Genomic DNA, 15,439 nt, shown 5'->3' with positions numbered 1-15,439 from the left:
TCACACTGTTCTTATTTATTTTTTCATATTCACTTATTTCATTTATCTCAAATTTATATTTTTTTTCATATCCACTGCAGTGGATTTTCAATAACCAGAACATGGCTAGAATTTTTCCATTTGTATTTTTTCTATATTTTTATTTATCAGAACCAATCAGTGAATTTCAAAAAAAACTGAATTCACGCATTCTGATGAAGAAAAACCTGCGACTCGTGTCACGTACGTTACAGTGGACACAAGACCTGACAGCGTTAACCTGAGTGACGTTTTTACATAAACTTGTCTTTTATCCAGCACAGGATCAGCATTTGTTTTTAAATGTGCTTAACAAATTAATATGACTAATAATTTATAACTAAAATTTGAAAAATACTTTTTTATAGAAAATTCATATCAAGCTGCAGTTACAGGATCAGTATTTATTTTACAGTAGCACTCAGACACCTTTTTTTTCATACCATGTGATAACTGTATAAAAGAAGTCTTTACTTGTTTTCCTTTTTTATTTATTTTTTTTTAAATTTACAAATTCATTTTTCTTCTTTCAGTCAAAAAACCCTGAAAACATTATTATTATTATTATTATTATTATTATTATTATTATTATTATTTTATTTATTTATTTTTTTTAAAGTTTAGTTTCTGTGCCTCTCCATGTCTAACGCACGTTAAAAAATTGTTCAGGTTAATGCTTTTTTTTAATTTTTATGCGAATATATTACTCTGTAATAACAGATCACGGATCAACTGCTACTCGGTTGCACTCGGGCGCTGTGAGAGGAAATGGATTACAGCGTGGCATGAATTAGCAATGGGTTCGCTAAATCACAAAGCTAAAAGCAGAGCGAGTCGGAGTGTGACTGCTACATCACACCTTCCTCCGTCTAAAACATTCAGTGTGTGAGGGAGGGCTTAGTGACACCGAGGTGGAGAATTTCCAAAAAAAATAAAAAATTTCCCAGAGTGCCATGAGACTGCAAACAAACAAACAAACAAACAAACAAATAAATAAGAAGTGGTGTTGGTGTGGAAATGTCGAGGTGTTACAGTGAGTTACACTGCAGTTTATAATATAATTACACAATTAATTATTAAATTCTGTGTGTTCGAGTTATTCATTAGTTGAACCAAGTATCATCTAGAGATGAGAAAATCCTCCAAAACTGTCATTTTTTTAAATTTCAAACATTAACTTAGTGTATTAACAGTGAATCTTGGTAAAGTCCTGATTCCTGCGAGAAAATGAGGAAAAAAACCCAAAACCAAAAACTAATAATAATAATAATAATAATTTAATTTTTTTTATATTAAATTTTATTTTTTATATTCATTTTTTTTATTTGTTTAATTACAATCATTATTATTATTATTATTATTATTATTATTATTATTAATGTTGAATAAATTGTGAATTATTTAGCACATAATGCTTACATAATATTATTTTATTTTATTGACCACATTGTTCATGCAGTGTGACAGGTTTATAAGTGCATAAGCACCTTTACTGGACCGCCTCCTTCTTCTTCTTCTTTTTTTTTTTTTTTTTCTTACTTTTTTTTTATTTTTTTTTTTTACTTTGTTCTCAACATTTTTGTGGAAGCTATTAATTGATTAATTTATTAAAAAAATCTTTTGGCTGTCTTTAGGACTTTTAAGTTTTTGCTGTTTTGTCTTAATCAACATTTTAAATATCCTGTAAAAAGGTTAATTATGGCACAAATATGTGGAATAAATTGTTTAATTCTTGGGAGTGGATGGGATAATATTTGAGTAATGTTTTACATACAAAACATACATACTAACAGGGCTGGGTGATGTGACGATATTAAATAATATCCAGATTATGATAAATAATGTCACGATACGCTTTTCGGAGATATCATTATATCTTTATAAATTTTTTTACAAAATAAATACAAACTGACTGTAAGCTGCTGATTTGGCGCTAAAATTTTGTAACTATTTTTTCCTTTTCGTTGTTGAGTATTATTTAGTTTTTATAGTTTTTAAATATTAAAAAATAAAAAATTGAATATAAAAAAATAACAATAAAATGATCAGATTTAAAAAGAAAATCTGTTTCTTAGCAAACCTGTATATCATGGTATATATCGTGTATGGTAGAAACGTCTTAGAGAATCATGAGATGATATTTTTGTCGTAGTAGTTTTACTCGACATCCCTACATTGTATACGGACTGAAATAATGACTGCTGGTTGTTTTAGTAAACCTTTATTCTGTAGTTATACACAAATGTGATTTAAACGCTGAAAACAGTGGGATCTGATTGGTGTGCGATGTCCGGACTGTATTATATTAAGTTTAATGGTGTGTTTTTTTGGGCTTTCAGGTGCTACCTGTTGGACGGGATCTCGAAAGGGGCGTGGTTAAACCGTTCCAGTATAATATTCGCAGGGAATGATAAGTGGTCAGTGGATCCTCGCGTATCCATCATATCGAACATGGGCGACAAACACGAGTACAGTCTACAGATACAGAAAGTGGACGTAACGGACGAAGGTTTCTACACCTGCTCGATACAGAGCGAACGCAATCCACGGCCAAAACTCATCCAGTTAATCGTCAAAGGTAAGACTCCTGATCTTCTGGATTTAAAATTCACAAACACACTTAGTTGCTGGCTGTAAACCGTTATAACATCTCTATTTTACGAATTTTCATTTATGATCGTAACTCTGTTACGTACTTCATGCGTATTACTCATAAAATGACGTGGACTTATACAATAACTCATATTTCGGAAGTCAATTTTGAAAGTAGAGAGTGTCTCAGGCTTAATGGCAGAATTTCGTGTCTTTCTGTTGTCACTAATTAGCTTTTCATGTTTTTCGTTAAGTTATATATAACTAGCTAGCTACCTAATAGCTTTATAAACTAGCAATTAACTACAAAGATTCTGTATTTAAGCAACATCGCACACACAATAGTGAGGTTTATACTGAATATCGTCTTGGCTGTAGACACGAATGTCGTAGCTAATCACAGCCGTGCTAATATTCAGTATAACCGCACGACTGTGAGTGCGATGTTGCTTTAATACAACAAGAAACAATAAAACAAGAAATTAGTATCGAGGAAGTGACATTTCCGACACAATATGGCCAAATATTCTTTTTTTTTTTTTTTTTTGGATCAGCTAGCAGAAATAGATCCCGAAGAAACCACACTCAGCTAGCTGGCTAGCTAGCTCACGTTGATTTTTACATTCCCGTTAAAGCTGTTTCTGGTGAAATTGGCTTCCTTTCTTCCTTTTCATCTTTATCTGATGATCTGCTTTCATATTTTATGTCAAAAGTTATATTCCTGAAAAGTATCGTTTGCCGTGTCGGATGATGATGTCGCTAACTCTACTGTAGAAACGATTTCGAACTAGGAAGTGGAATTTTACGTAGCGAACACGAACGAGTGGAGCGATATACACTCATCCCAGGGCGGTTATAGGAAATATAAGCACTCTTGAAACACCTCTCTACCAATCAGATTAGTGGACCAGAACTAAATGTTGTATAATTAAGGATTAAATTGCGTAGTTTTCTCATTAACAGATTTATAATTTGTTCATGAATTCTGAATAATTAAAAATACTTTATTTTCTAAAAATCTTTTACATGTGAAGAGCTTTAAGATTTTGGGCTTTGGGCTTTGCTACATAAATAATGGAAACATGCTAAATTTTTATTACTAGTTGATTACAGAAGGTCTAGAATTCCAGATCTCCAGGGAATCAGCTCAATCCTGGTATCACATCACACGGCCTCCATCTCTGTGGATCACCGCAAACAGAAAAGGATCTTTAAGTGTCCTTTAGGGGGTCGCTGGGTAATTAAGAGTCTTTGAACCATCTCTGATAGCTAGAATAGGGAGAATCCCGGGTATATGTGGAGGATGTAACAGAATTAAAACCAAATAATCCCTGGTACATATGGATGGATGGATGGATGGATGGATAGAGTGCAACTGAAGACAAATATTCCCTGGTACATACTGATAGATAGATAGATAGATAGATAGATAGAGTGCAGTTGAAGACAATCCCTGGTACAGACAGATAGATAGATAGATAGATAGATAGATAGAGTGCAGTTGAAGACAATCCCTGGTACAGACAGATAGATAGATAGATAGATAGATAGAATGAGTGCAATTGAAGACAAATATTCCCTGGTACATATAGATAGATAGATAGATAGATAGATAGATAGATAGATAGATAGATAGAATGAGTGCAATTGAAGACAAATATTCCCTGGTACATATAGATAGATAGATAGATAGATAGATAGACAGATAGATAGATTGATAGATAGATAGAAGACAAATAATCCCTGGTACACACTGATAGATAGATAGATAGATAGATAGATAGATAGATAGATAGATAGATAGATAGATAGATAGATAAAGAGCAATTGAAGACAAATAATCCCTGGTACATATTGATAGATAGATAGATAGATAGATAGATAGACAGATAGATAGATAGAAGACAAATAATCCCTGGTACACACTGATAGATAGATAGATAGATAGATAGATAGATAGATAGATAGATAGATAAAGAGCAATTGAAGACAAATAATCCCTGGTACATATTGATAGATAGATAGATAGATAGAAGACAAATAATTCCTGGTACCTACACACATACAGACAGATAGACAGATAGACAGATAGACAGATAGATAGATAGATAGAAGACAAGTAATTCCTGGTACCTACACACATACAGACAGATAGACAGATAGATAGATAGATAGATAGATAGATAGATAGAAGACAAGTAATTCCTGGTACCTACACACATACAGATAGATAGAGCAGAGTTACAGTAGTAGTAAGAAGTGAACATTTACAGATAAACAGAAATACTATGAAATAAGCACAAAATCTAAAGGAACTGTATTCAGGAAGAAAAAAATGGATTTTTATTGTTTGGAAGCTCATTTAATTACGTTTCTTGTCTGGAGGCTCGTATGACATGATCAGGCTAAATTTGACATTTTTTAAAACATTTTTACACCCTGTAGAGCCAGTAGGCCGTGTCCCAGCGCCAGTACTGTAATTTATAACGTGAGTGTTGGTGGAAGTGTAATTTCATTTTGATGACCTGAAACCGGGGTATTAAACTGTAACTGGGATTAGACCTGTTGCTCCGTAAGCTTCATATCGTCGCTGATCTACTGCTGTCTGAGTCGTGTTTCTCAGCCCTGACTCCATCCATCACTTTCTACCGGAGCGATTTCCTGTCCACTGCCTCCAGCTGACATGTTTTACACTGCCTTCCTTATCTCAAGATGACATCACCTGTCATTTTTCTTGCTTTTCGTCATCGCTGAAAATTAAACCGCAGAACGTTTAGATTTACGTCCGCGAACATACTGAAGGTAGAGCAGACGTCAGTAAGTAAGAAATACTTGATTAATAAATATCCTTACCTTTTTAGGGAGAAATTGTTTGATAAAATTCACGTAATATACGTAGGCTATTTTAATGAGGCCCCCAAAAAAAAAAGTATTTAGAAACAAAAAGAACGATTTTCCAGCGACTACGTTATCTAAACTATCTAAAACAATCCCTAATTACTAAGTTCCTCGCCTTTAATTAGTCTCAGCAAGCGTTTCTTCTGGTACGCTACCATTTAAATCAATCACAACCCTCGCGTAATTATATATAAAGTCAGACTTTTAGTGTAATTTAACAATCCTAATCATAACAAACTCTTTAAAGAGCTAGAGTTTAAAAATAAAACTGGCGTTGTGTTAATTCATGCACTTTGTGTCATCTATAAAGAAGTGTCGTTTATAAAGATATAACACACGGACAGTAATGTTATATTGAAAACGCATGGATAAGATGATAAATATTGTTAAAAATGCAATCTTGGCATCTGTTCATCACTTCGTTTGGTCACTAGATGACAGGAAGAAGGATATATATATATATATATATATATATATATATATATATATATATATATATACTAAGAAATAAAGTTAAATGAATTAAATAGTAAAGTAATAAACAGTTGGAATGATGAGTGTGATGTGATCGTGCGCTTTGGATCGATTCCAGACAATAGTGGACGCGATGATGACACAAATGTATTATTTTCATCATTTAAGCCACAATCTCACCTGATAATAACATCACCGTAAAACACCTTTATTACATTTCCACTGATAACTATTTACACGAACGCTAGTAATAGAAGGAAATGACATTTTATCTTTATAAAAGAAGATCTACACTTCTGTTTCTCCTGCTACAGGACCGTCACGTCGATATCCCTGAGCTCAGAGTGCAGACTTTCAAACAGAAACGGATAAAAAAAAATACACGATCCTGATTGGTTAATATTTGTTTATTAATTCTTATTAGCGGTTAATTCTCACCATACACAAAAATGACTTATTGCAGGGTTTTTTTTTTTCAGTTTCACCCATTAACATGTAAAAAATGATTATTTTTTCAGTGTTTTAAAATTTTTTTTTTCAGATTACTTTAAGAAGACTAAACAAACTAAACAAATTACCTGCAACAACTTGACACAACAATTTTTGTTGTTAGTTTGATTCAAGGTTGATTTTTTTATCCAAAATAACCTCCTTAGACGAATGAACGAACGCTTTAGCTTGACATCTGGGGCAGTTAAGCATGATGGAGAAATCCCAATAATGATTTTGATTGTTGACGTTTCTGCACATTATTATAGTGTAAATATTGCGCAATACAGTGTGCTATTTGACACGTGTATAATCAGCTGCGCTGTGTTTGTGCTATATGAAACAGCCACGAATAAGCATTAGGAACTGTCAGAGAAAAGTTCAGGAGGTTTACACCCCAAATCGCCCTCTGAAGAGGTGTGTTTCTACCTCAGCAGCTCCTAAATGAGAGAAATTTTACAGCTTATTATACAGTAAAAATGATAGTTGTGTAATCGGTCAGTTACATTATAAAGCACGATAGAGAGAGATTTCTCCTTTTCTTCTTTTTTGTCATCATCTGTATCTGTAGCAGTGGTAGCTAGTGGTTTTTAAACTAAGGGAAGCACATGTGTCTGTTATTAAAGTATATATCTGTGTGTGTTCTGTTTAATGTGCATCATCTCTCAATCTTTCCTCATAAATAAGAGCATCAAAATACTTTTCCAGAATCAGCTCGACAAAATTAGTAGTGTCTGCCGTCTAAGCTGTTAACTAGCTTTTGACTTAGACTTATAATTAAAACAAAAAAATGAATGAAATAATCAAACATGCAGTAACTTTATGCTTACAATCTATTTATGATATTTACCAGTTACAGGGATAAAGTTTAAGTTTGAGATGTCAGTCATGTTCATTAAAGTTTCACTGATTGGCAGTTAGTTACAAGGTTCCGCCCCTTTGAGAGGTCTACCAATCACCATACAGAGAAGCCGTGCCTCAGGGAGGGACAAGCGTAGAGCGCACTGTCCAATAAACATTGTGGGGTTTTTTTCTACGCAAAACCCACACACCCATTCACTCCCATACACTCTCCCATACACTCTCCCATACACACCCATTCACTCCAATCACTCTCCCATACACTCTCCCATTCACTCTCCCATTCACTCTCCCATTCACTCTCCCATTGCACTATCCCATACGCTCTCCCATACACTCCCATTCACTCCAATACAGTCTCCCATACAGTCTCCCATACAGTCTCCCATACAGTCTCCCATACACACCTATTCACTTCCATACACTCTCCCATACAGTCTCTCAGACACTCTCCCATTCACTCCAATGCAGTCTCCTATACATTCTCTCATACACACCCATTCACTTCCATTCACTCTCCCATACACTCCCCCGTTCACTCCCATACAGTCTCTCATACACACCCACTCACTCCCATTCCTTCCCAGAGACGCACAGCTTCTGGGCAAATAAAACACATTATGCATGAATCCGCCCATAGAAACTGTGTCAGGGGCTTTAAAGAAGGTTCTCACTCAGGCTGCGCTGTCAAATATATAATTAAAAAAATAAATAAAAATATGCTGTTAAATATGTGAAATGAAAGATCAGCGCGATAGCGCAGTGAGATATTTGATAACTTGTGCGGCTACAAATATAAAATTCGACCAAGTGTGATGAATCATACTGTATAGACACATTTCTATTCAAATGCCTCTGATCTGTAGTGTGTGTGTGTGTGTGTGTGTGTGTGTGTGTGTGTGTGTGTGAGTCTCTTAGACAAGAATTTTGACAAGCATCAAGATAAGAAGTTGTTAATTAACATCTAAATGATGCAACCATAAAACACAAAATCACAAAAACTCATCTTTTCAGATCTGCTTTCCAAATCAGTGGATCAATCTGTAAACAAGGTTTTAGCTTTGTAGTGTGGACCAAATACATTTTTTTTTGTTTTAAATCATTGACATATGATTGTTGCACATTAATCTCCACAATTCCAACATTGTATAATTTCTGGTGATGGTGTTTTCTGTAGTACTGTGTATTTTCAATATATATATTCGACTGCTTTGTACGGCATATAGGTGACGTAAGCGTAAAAACAAACCAAAATGGCGGAAATCATGGCGAAGGTCATGGGTCACACATCCCATGCGCATTTCCAGCATGCTGGTTTCTGTCGTTTTTCATGTTTCATTGTGAATGAGGGGGGAAAATTTTGGTCAAAACATAAAAACGACAATTACAAAGCGTTAGCGTTGAATTTAAAGCCTCATTTTTTGACCTTTTGAGATGTTCTGGTTCCTTTAAAGGTTCCTGAAGGTTCTGTGGTGTCCATACACAGTCCTTCAAAGCCCCATGACTACATTTGCACATTTGGTAAAGTTGGCGCGCAAAAAACGATATCTTCCCAAATAGAAATATCTTGGATACAGGCAAATTCAACTAACATTTCTCTTTATTAAACAAATCTAAATTCAGTCAGCCTGTTAATTTAGCTTCTTTCTAGAAATAATCTCCCAGTTTAAATGAGCAAAAAAGTCTAGGATTAATGGTCTTATATTTGTTATATCATAATCTCCTAATAAGAAATATTAGATAACTTTTTCCTTATTTACGATATCTTAACTTGTAACATCATTTTAATCTCTGAATGAAGAAATCCTGCAGATTCAGAGCTACATTAGAGTGAAGAATTCACGGAAGCGTTTCATTAAAATATGGGTTTCGCATAAATATTTATAACCAGAGTTCAATAACTGCCCTTAAACCTCCACTAATAAGTGAAACATGTTAGAACATTGAGTTATTACTTTAAATATTTTAATAAAAAACAGTCCTTTTGGCTTACATGGACAGCATATGGACTGTGTAATCTCACTTTCATTGTTGCCAGCTGTACAAACTCACAGAAACAGTATTGAGGCTTTGTGGATACACAATGCTGTCGAGATGTTCAACTATAAATGATAAATGAATACAAATAATTCTGAAGTCTTCCAAATGGATGAGTTTCATTTTGACAGCTTGTGCGCTTTATATATATATCTACTCTTCTCAGTAGCTATCTTGAGGAGTCCAGCTGCATTGATTTGGAATTATGAAAACGCTGGCTAGTGACCCGTCCTCGTGTCCTGACATTTTAAAATGGCAGGTCAGTGAAATTTTGTTCAGTTACAGAGAATGGCGATAAAAGCGCGGATGTCGTTCCCAAAGCTCCCCGTCTGCAGCAGCCTGAGATAATACTTGGAGACAAGATACTTCTCAAGGAATTATTTATTTTGCTTGGAGGTGGAACTTCAGCAATGGTCATACCCGAAGACAAGGAAAAAAAAAAAATTGCTCGTCTAACTCTATAACTAAAAACAAGGATCATCAGAATCTCAGAAAGCCAGAATTTCATCCCCTGCAGCTTGCTATTTCACTCGCTTTTCTTTAAAATATACAATAAAAATTTAAAGTTCTACATGAATACTGCGGGCGGATAACAAAAGAAAGCACATATCAAGCTTTTTAATAACAGAGAGAGAGAAAGAGAGAGAGAGAGAGAGAGAATCTGCGTGCTAGTACATGTTACTGAATAATTTATAGGCGTTACTGATTAATATGCTTTAAAATGAATAATTGAATAAAAAGCCAGGAGTTTTCTTTTCTTTTTTTTTTTTTCTTTTCTTTTTTTTTTTTTTTGAAGGATTACCATCAAATAACAAGTAGAAAGGCCTTTCGGAGAATTGGAGTCCAAATGTCAGTGACATGAAGCAAGTTTCATTCAGACAGTATAATTACTGCTCATCCTGCAAGCCAGATTTGAAGTTCTCGCTCGAGAATCTGGTACTTTTCGGCACTAATCGTGTCCAAATCAAATTCAAATTCAAATTTTAACAAAGTGAAATGCTTTGTACAATTGTTCCAACATAAAAAGAAAATATAGAAAAATATTAAATATAAAGAAAAATATATCCATACAAAAATGTATATAAAGAAAAATATGAAATATACGTAAAATATATACATAGAAAAATATATAAAGGGATTTATATTTTTTTTTAAAAAGTGCCTACTTTGACAGGATGAGAGTGTTTGACTCACGTTGCAATTAAACCATTTAATCACCGCTAACTGTTCTCGACAAAACTCTAGAATACGTTTTAGAAATGGGATACGTGAATTTTTTTTTCCCAGAACCTGGTGCAATGAAATGCGAATACGTGGACGTGCAAATAGCCGACCAGATTGCAACGTTCAACATGATTATTAGCTGCCAACCTTTACGCATCATGAGTGCGAGCTTGGCATTTTAACGTTAGCGTACGCTACTATGAGTTCTCACTCTAAAATACGTAAACAAAGCAGTCTACAGTGAAAACAACAGATGAGCCAATCGACGTTTGAATCTGGAATGATTGACAGTTACATGGGTGTTTTGAAATGATTGACAGATCTGGAATGATTGACAGTTGCATTGGTGTTCTCTGATATTAACTGACACCCTGGAAGCCCCGCCCCCTCCACATCATCTCACATTAGTAATCTCTCGTCTCGTCTCGTCTCGTCTCGTCTCGACTCGACTGGATTTTCTCACTTTTTTTATGCGCTGATGCGACGTCCTCGCTTTCTGTCCCAGTAAATGGAGAATGTTTTGAGTTCATTAACGTGAAATGAAATTGAAGCGCTTCACAGTTCAACTCTTTCACTCTTTCAAAAATCACCTGCATTGTAAATATAATAAATAGAATAAAATACAAATCTAAAAAAAAAATCAATCCTAACAAAAGAAAAACGAGTCTCCTTATATGTAACCATTTCCAGCTCTGAAAAATAAACTTCTTCTCTAAATCAAATTTTCTTTTTACAGAATCCCATATCTGATATATTTTCTCTAAAATCCGATCCACCGCTTTTAGCTTGATTGGGTTTGTAATTGATGCCATTTCTACCTTTATTTATTAGGCATGCTACTGAATATTTTTGACTGAAAATGATTTTTTAAAAAATGGCACTTTTTCACCCAAAAGTGAAAAAAAAAGGCTGAAAATTTTCACTAAAAAAAAAAAGATTAAATATGCGTGCAGTAAAATGTCAAATCTTTTAAAAATAATATTAATAATATTAATATTAATAATATTAATAATATTAATATTAATAGTAATGATAAATAGAAAGAGCAGACGTGTACAAACAGTGCAGTTAAACCTGTTGGGTTGTGTGTATGTACAGGGTTATTTACGGTAATCACCAGGCGCTTAGGGGGAAAAAACTGCCCCTTGTCTGTTTTAATTAAGACGTAAACACTAGAAAATTTTACATGTGCACTTTTGTATTAATTACGGTATTCAACATCTTTTTATTAGAATAGTAAGAAAGAAAAGAGAGTTCATGTAAATTTTTCAAGTGTCTACATTTTAACTATATTTAGCTGTCGGGTGGTTACCGTAAAACCCTGTATATACGCACACTCAAGTTTCTAACCTGAACGAGTGATTTGTGAAATGATTATATCGAAATATCCCCTATGTCTTTAACCATTTACTGCGTTTTTAATCCCGGAGTCTTCCCTTGACTGCTCATTATTCCTCCTTTGGCAGATCTGTTAGCTATTTTTTTTTACATCTCTCAATCTGTTCGTTGTTTGTCTTAGACGCTGTCTGATCAAATCTGCGGATTTGGACAAACCGTGCAAAAAAATCGTGAAAGAATCTGAATGTATCATTTAACTAAATGGACTCGTGACTATATTTCGATCTCTCGATGCTAAAACCAAGCGTGAGTCATTAGCATGAAGTATCAGTCTGCTACGAGTACCATCAATTAGCACCAGTGCCTCATTTATACAAGACTCCTTGAACATCTTTTAGTTTTTCTGTAATGTTTCTAATCTGACTCTACCGCATGCAACACAACGTCCGCCATTTTACCGGGAAAACTCGGCAACACTTGACAGCAGTGTTAATTAACTTGTATTAATGTTGTGTAGCGCTCTTGCTGTATCTGTTTTAATTATATTTGAATAATAAAACCCACTCGTGTTGAAGTATGCGGTTAGAAACCCGGCATAATGTGCAATAGAAATACAGAGCAGAGAAAAGTTCCCTTTGTTTTAAACTGCAAAAGCCTGTTTTAAGAGCTTCATTTGGCTTTAAATACATCTACACATCGGGTCTTTTACGCAGCCTGCAATCTGCTGTGACGCTCAGCTCCGTTCTAACAGCAAGATTCATTTAACACCCACTGTTTGTTTAAGCAGAAACTCTGCTGTTTAATACGGGATATGGTAAAAATGTCAAAATCCAACAAACACACCCCTGCAAAGGATTGATCATTTATTTATAATACTTTCCGGGAACCACATGCTGTATTTTTTAATACATTTCTAAAGATTTGACTTCTGTATAAATAGTTTTGAGAAATTTCAGCAGCGCTCAAAATATCAGTTAGACAGGCGCTCAAAATTCCTTTAACATTTTGCACTCAGAATTTCTTAAAAAATTTAGTACAGGAAAGTGTTTGAATATTTATTACAATGCAATTTGCATGAAGTATGTAGGCTGTATGGAATGGAAAATGGAAGAAAATTACAAGTTATATTTTCCCCCCGTTCATTTTAGCTTTGTTTTCCTTTATCTCTCTTTCGGGATCCGTGAAAATAACTCTTGGCGTGTGGGTTAATGAGGTGAGTGTCAGTGTTTTCATCATGATGAAGACAATAATCGCAGTCCGTATCGAAGGCAACAGTAAACTGGGATAGTATATAACCAAATTTGAGAAAAAAAAAAAGACTTAGATGTAAATATGAAAAAAGCTTGGGACTGAACGAAACAAAAATGCATGATAATGAGAAAAAGTAACAGCAGGTATATATAGACAAACTAAGGGCTGAACATAGAACAGGTGCACACATTAGGAGAACAAACCAATAACAGGACCAGATATTCAAACAAAGAACTCCACGAATTCAGGACAACGAATTCAGGACGATATCTGCCATCATTAAACTGACGTCACTATGTGTTCTCTCTATAAAGGGAATAAAATGATAGTGATGAACTGATGAAATGATAGTGATGAACTGATGAAATGATAGTGATGAACAAACATAGTGCCCAGAAAACACTTTTTTTTAAAAAAAAATTCAGCCAAGAAAACGTTTCACTGTGATAACGCTCATTACATTACAACTTTTAGGACAACATTTGGAGTGCAAAAGTTCTTTTCTAATTTAATACAAAAATTTTCATTACAAATTGTATTATCAGAAACAACTTGAGTGAAAAGTAGAATCTTATAATATAAAATATTCACCTGAATTTCAGTATTTCTTAGTATTTGGTACATCCGATTTTCACTTTAGTGACACTCGAGCTGGCGTGGACTCCACAAGTTTGTGTAAAAAAAACCAGATGATCCATGTTAGATCAAATCATCTGAATATGTGCTTCAGTAGAAGAGATAATACGGTAAAAAAAACGGTAATGTTCAAGTTGCAATAACGTCATTTCTCACCTTGGGATGTTCAACGTGTTTGCTTTGTCAAAACACGTAAAATTCATAAAAAGCTAGCTGCAATTTTACAGTTAGAGGCCTGAGTGGCTGTTCTTACTGTTCTTCTATAGTATACTTCAGACAATCATGCAACATTTTGGACTGAATTTGCAGCATAGCAACAATAGCAAGCTAGCCGGTTAACGATAGTGATAACTCAATTATTGCTAATAATTTTTTTCAAAACAGTGTTTAGTATGGTCAGTGTTTTCGATTTAACCAAGTACTGTGTCTGTATATGAACTGATCTAAAGCGAATACTGCTATAAACGCATTTAAATGTATAGAAGCAGTACTTTACATTGTTAACAGTGGGAGCGGCCATGTTGATTTGACATCACTCCGTAAACAGGGAAGGAGCTGCGAGTTGAGAAGACTACCCCAAGCTGATGAGTTGAGATTTCAAGTTGAGAAATATTTTCAGTGGTTTTTTTTTTTTCGAGTTGTAGGTGGAGAATTACAAGTTAAAATTTCGCCTCAAACAAATCATTAATCTTGCGGAAAATCGGACAAAGGAGTTATGAACAATATCGAATATTCAAGATAGTAAACATTTCCTTTGTTTTCAAAATCTTTCAGATCAGATCAGATTTTTAATGTACTTTCAGATATTTGGACTCCACTGCACACTGTTCTGCATTTTTTTTTTATATTATTCAATAATTAAATTGGAACATAATAAAAAAAAAAAATCTGTGTGTATACAGTAAGTGTATGGTATGCCATATATGATAAGTGGGACCTGTTTCCTTTGTCAAGGTTATTTAGCCAAAATTTTCTGAAATGTTCAAATGTTTTATTTTTTTTAATGAAACTCTTAAATATTCCATTGATCTAATTGTAATGTGATTTGTGCAGCCCTATTAGCAGTGTTGGCAATCTGATGTTAGCGCTGGATGTAAAGCGTACTGGGCAGATGGCAGGTGCTTTTTAACAGTATCATATAATTACCTGCTCGCTAGCATTACACTATTACGCCTGGCTGCCATTTCAACTCAAAATGGCTTCAAAATGAAAGTTACAGGCCGTAATTACAGCGAGGGGCCGAACACATGGAAGGCACATTGCAATTTCTGCGAGAATGGAAATGACAATGTTTTCACTTTTATAATTAGCACCAAATAGTCTACAAAGGCAATGTAGTAAGTGTGGTGTATTGAATTAAAATGATGCGAATCTACTGCATAACATTGGCTAACTAAGTAGCAGTGTATCAAGATTATCAGGAATGAAAGGTTTTTTTAACATTATTCAGCTTTTAGAAAGAAAAACGAGTTGAAAAAAAAACCCTTATAAGAGTGTTTTCATCTTATCCTGTTATATACGATATCTTATTAAATATGTACAGAGACATTACGATGGTTGGGAGGACATAGCTGGGTCAGTAATGCCTCTGGTGAGTGTACGTAGCTAGTAGAGGTGTTAC

The 15,439-nt window shown here is 34.3% G+C and overlaps 1 protein-coding gene across 2 annotated transcripts in view; it reads left to right on the top strand.

The window, feature by feature from the left end:
• negr1 (neuronal growth regulator 1) overlaps window positions 1-15,439 on the top strand; it is a 188,236-nt gene that overhangs the window by 42,486 nt on the left and 130,311 nt on the right. For both annotated transcript variants that reach the window (XM_034297757.2, XM_034297754.2), the window contains exon 2: window positions 2,358-2,596. In XM_034297757.2, the coding sequence (XP_034153648.1) occupies window positions 2,358-2,596 (239 nt within the window). The remainder of the gene's footprint in view (window positions 1-2,357; window positions 2,597-15,439) is intronic.

Source organism: Pangasianodon hypophthalmus, chromosome 2, assembly GCF_027358585.1.
Source record: "Pangasianodon hypophthalmus isolate fPanHyp1 chromosome 2, fPanHyp1.pri, whole genome shotgun sequence".
NCBI classification, from domain to species: Eukaryota; Metazoa; Chordata; class Actinopteri; order Siluriformes; family Pangasiidae; genus Pangasianodon; species Pangasianodon hypophthalmus.
This window is presented reverse-complemented; position numbering and strand designations above follow the sequence as displayed.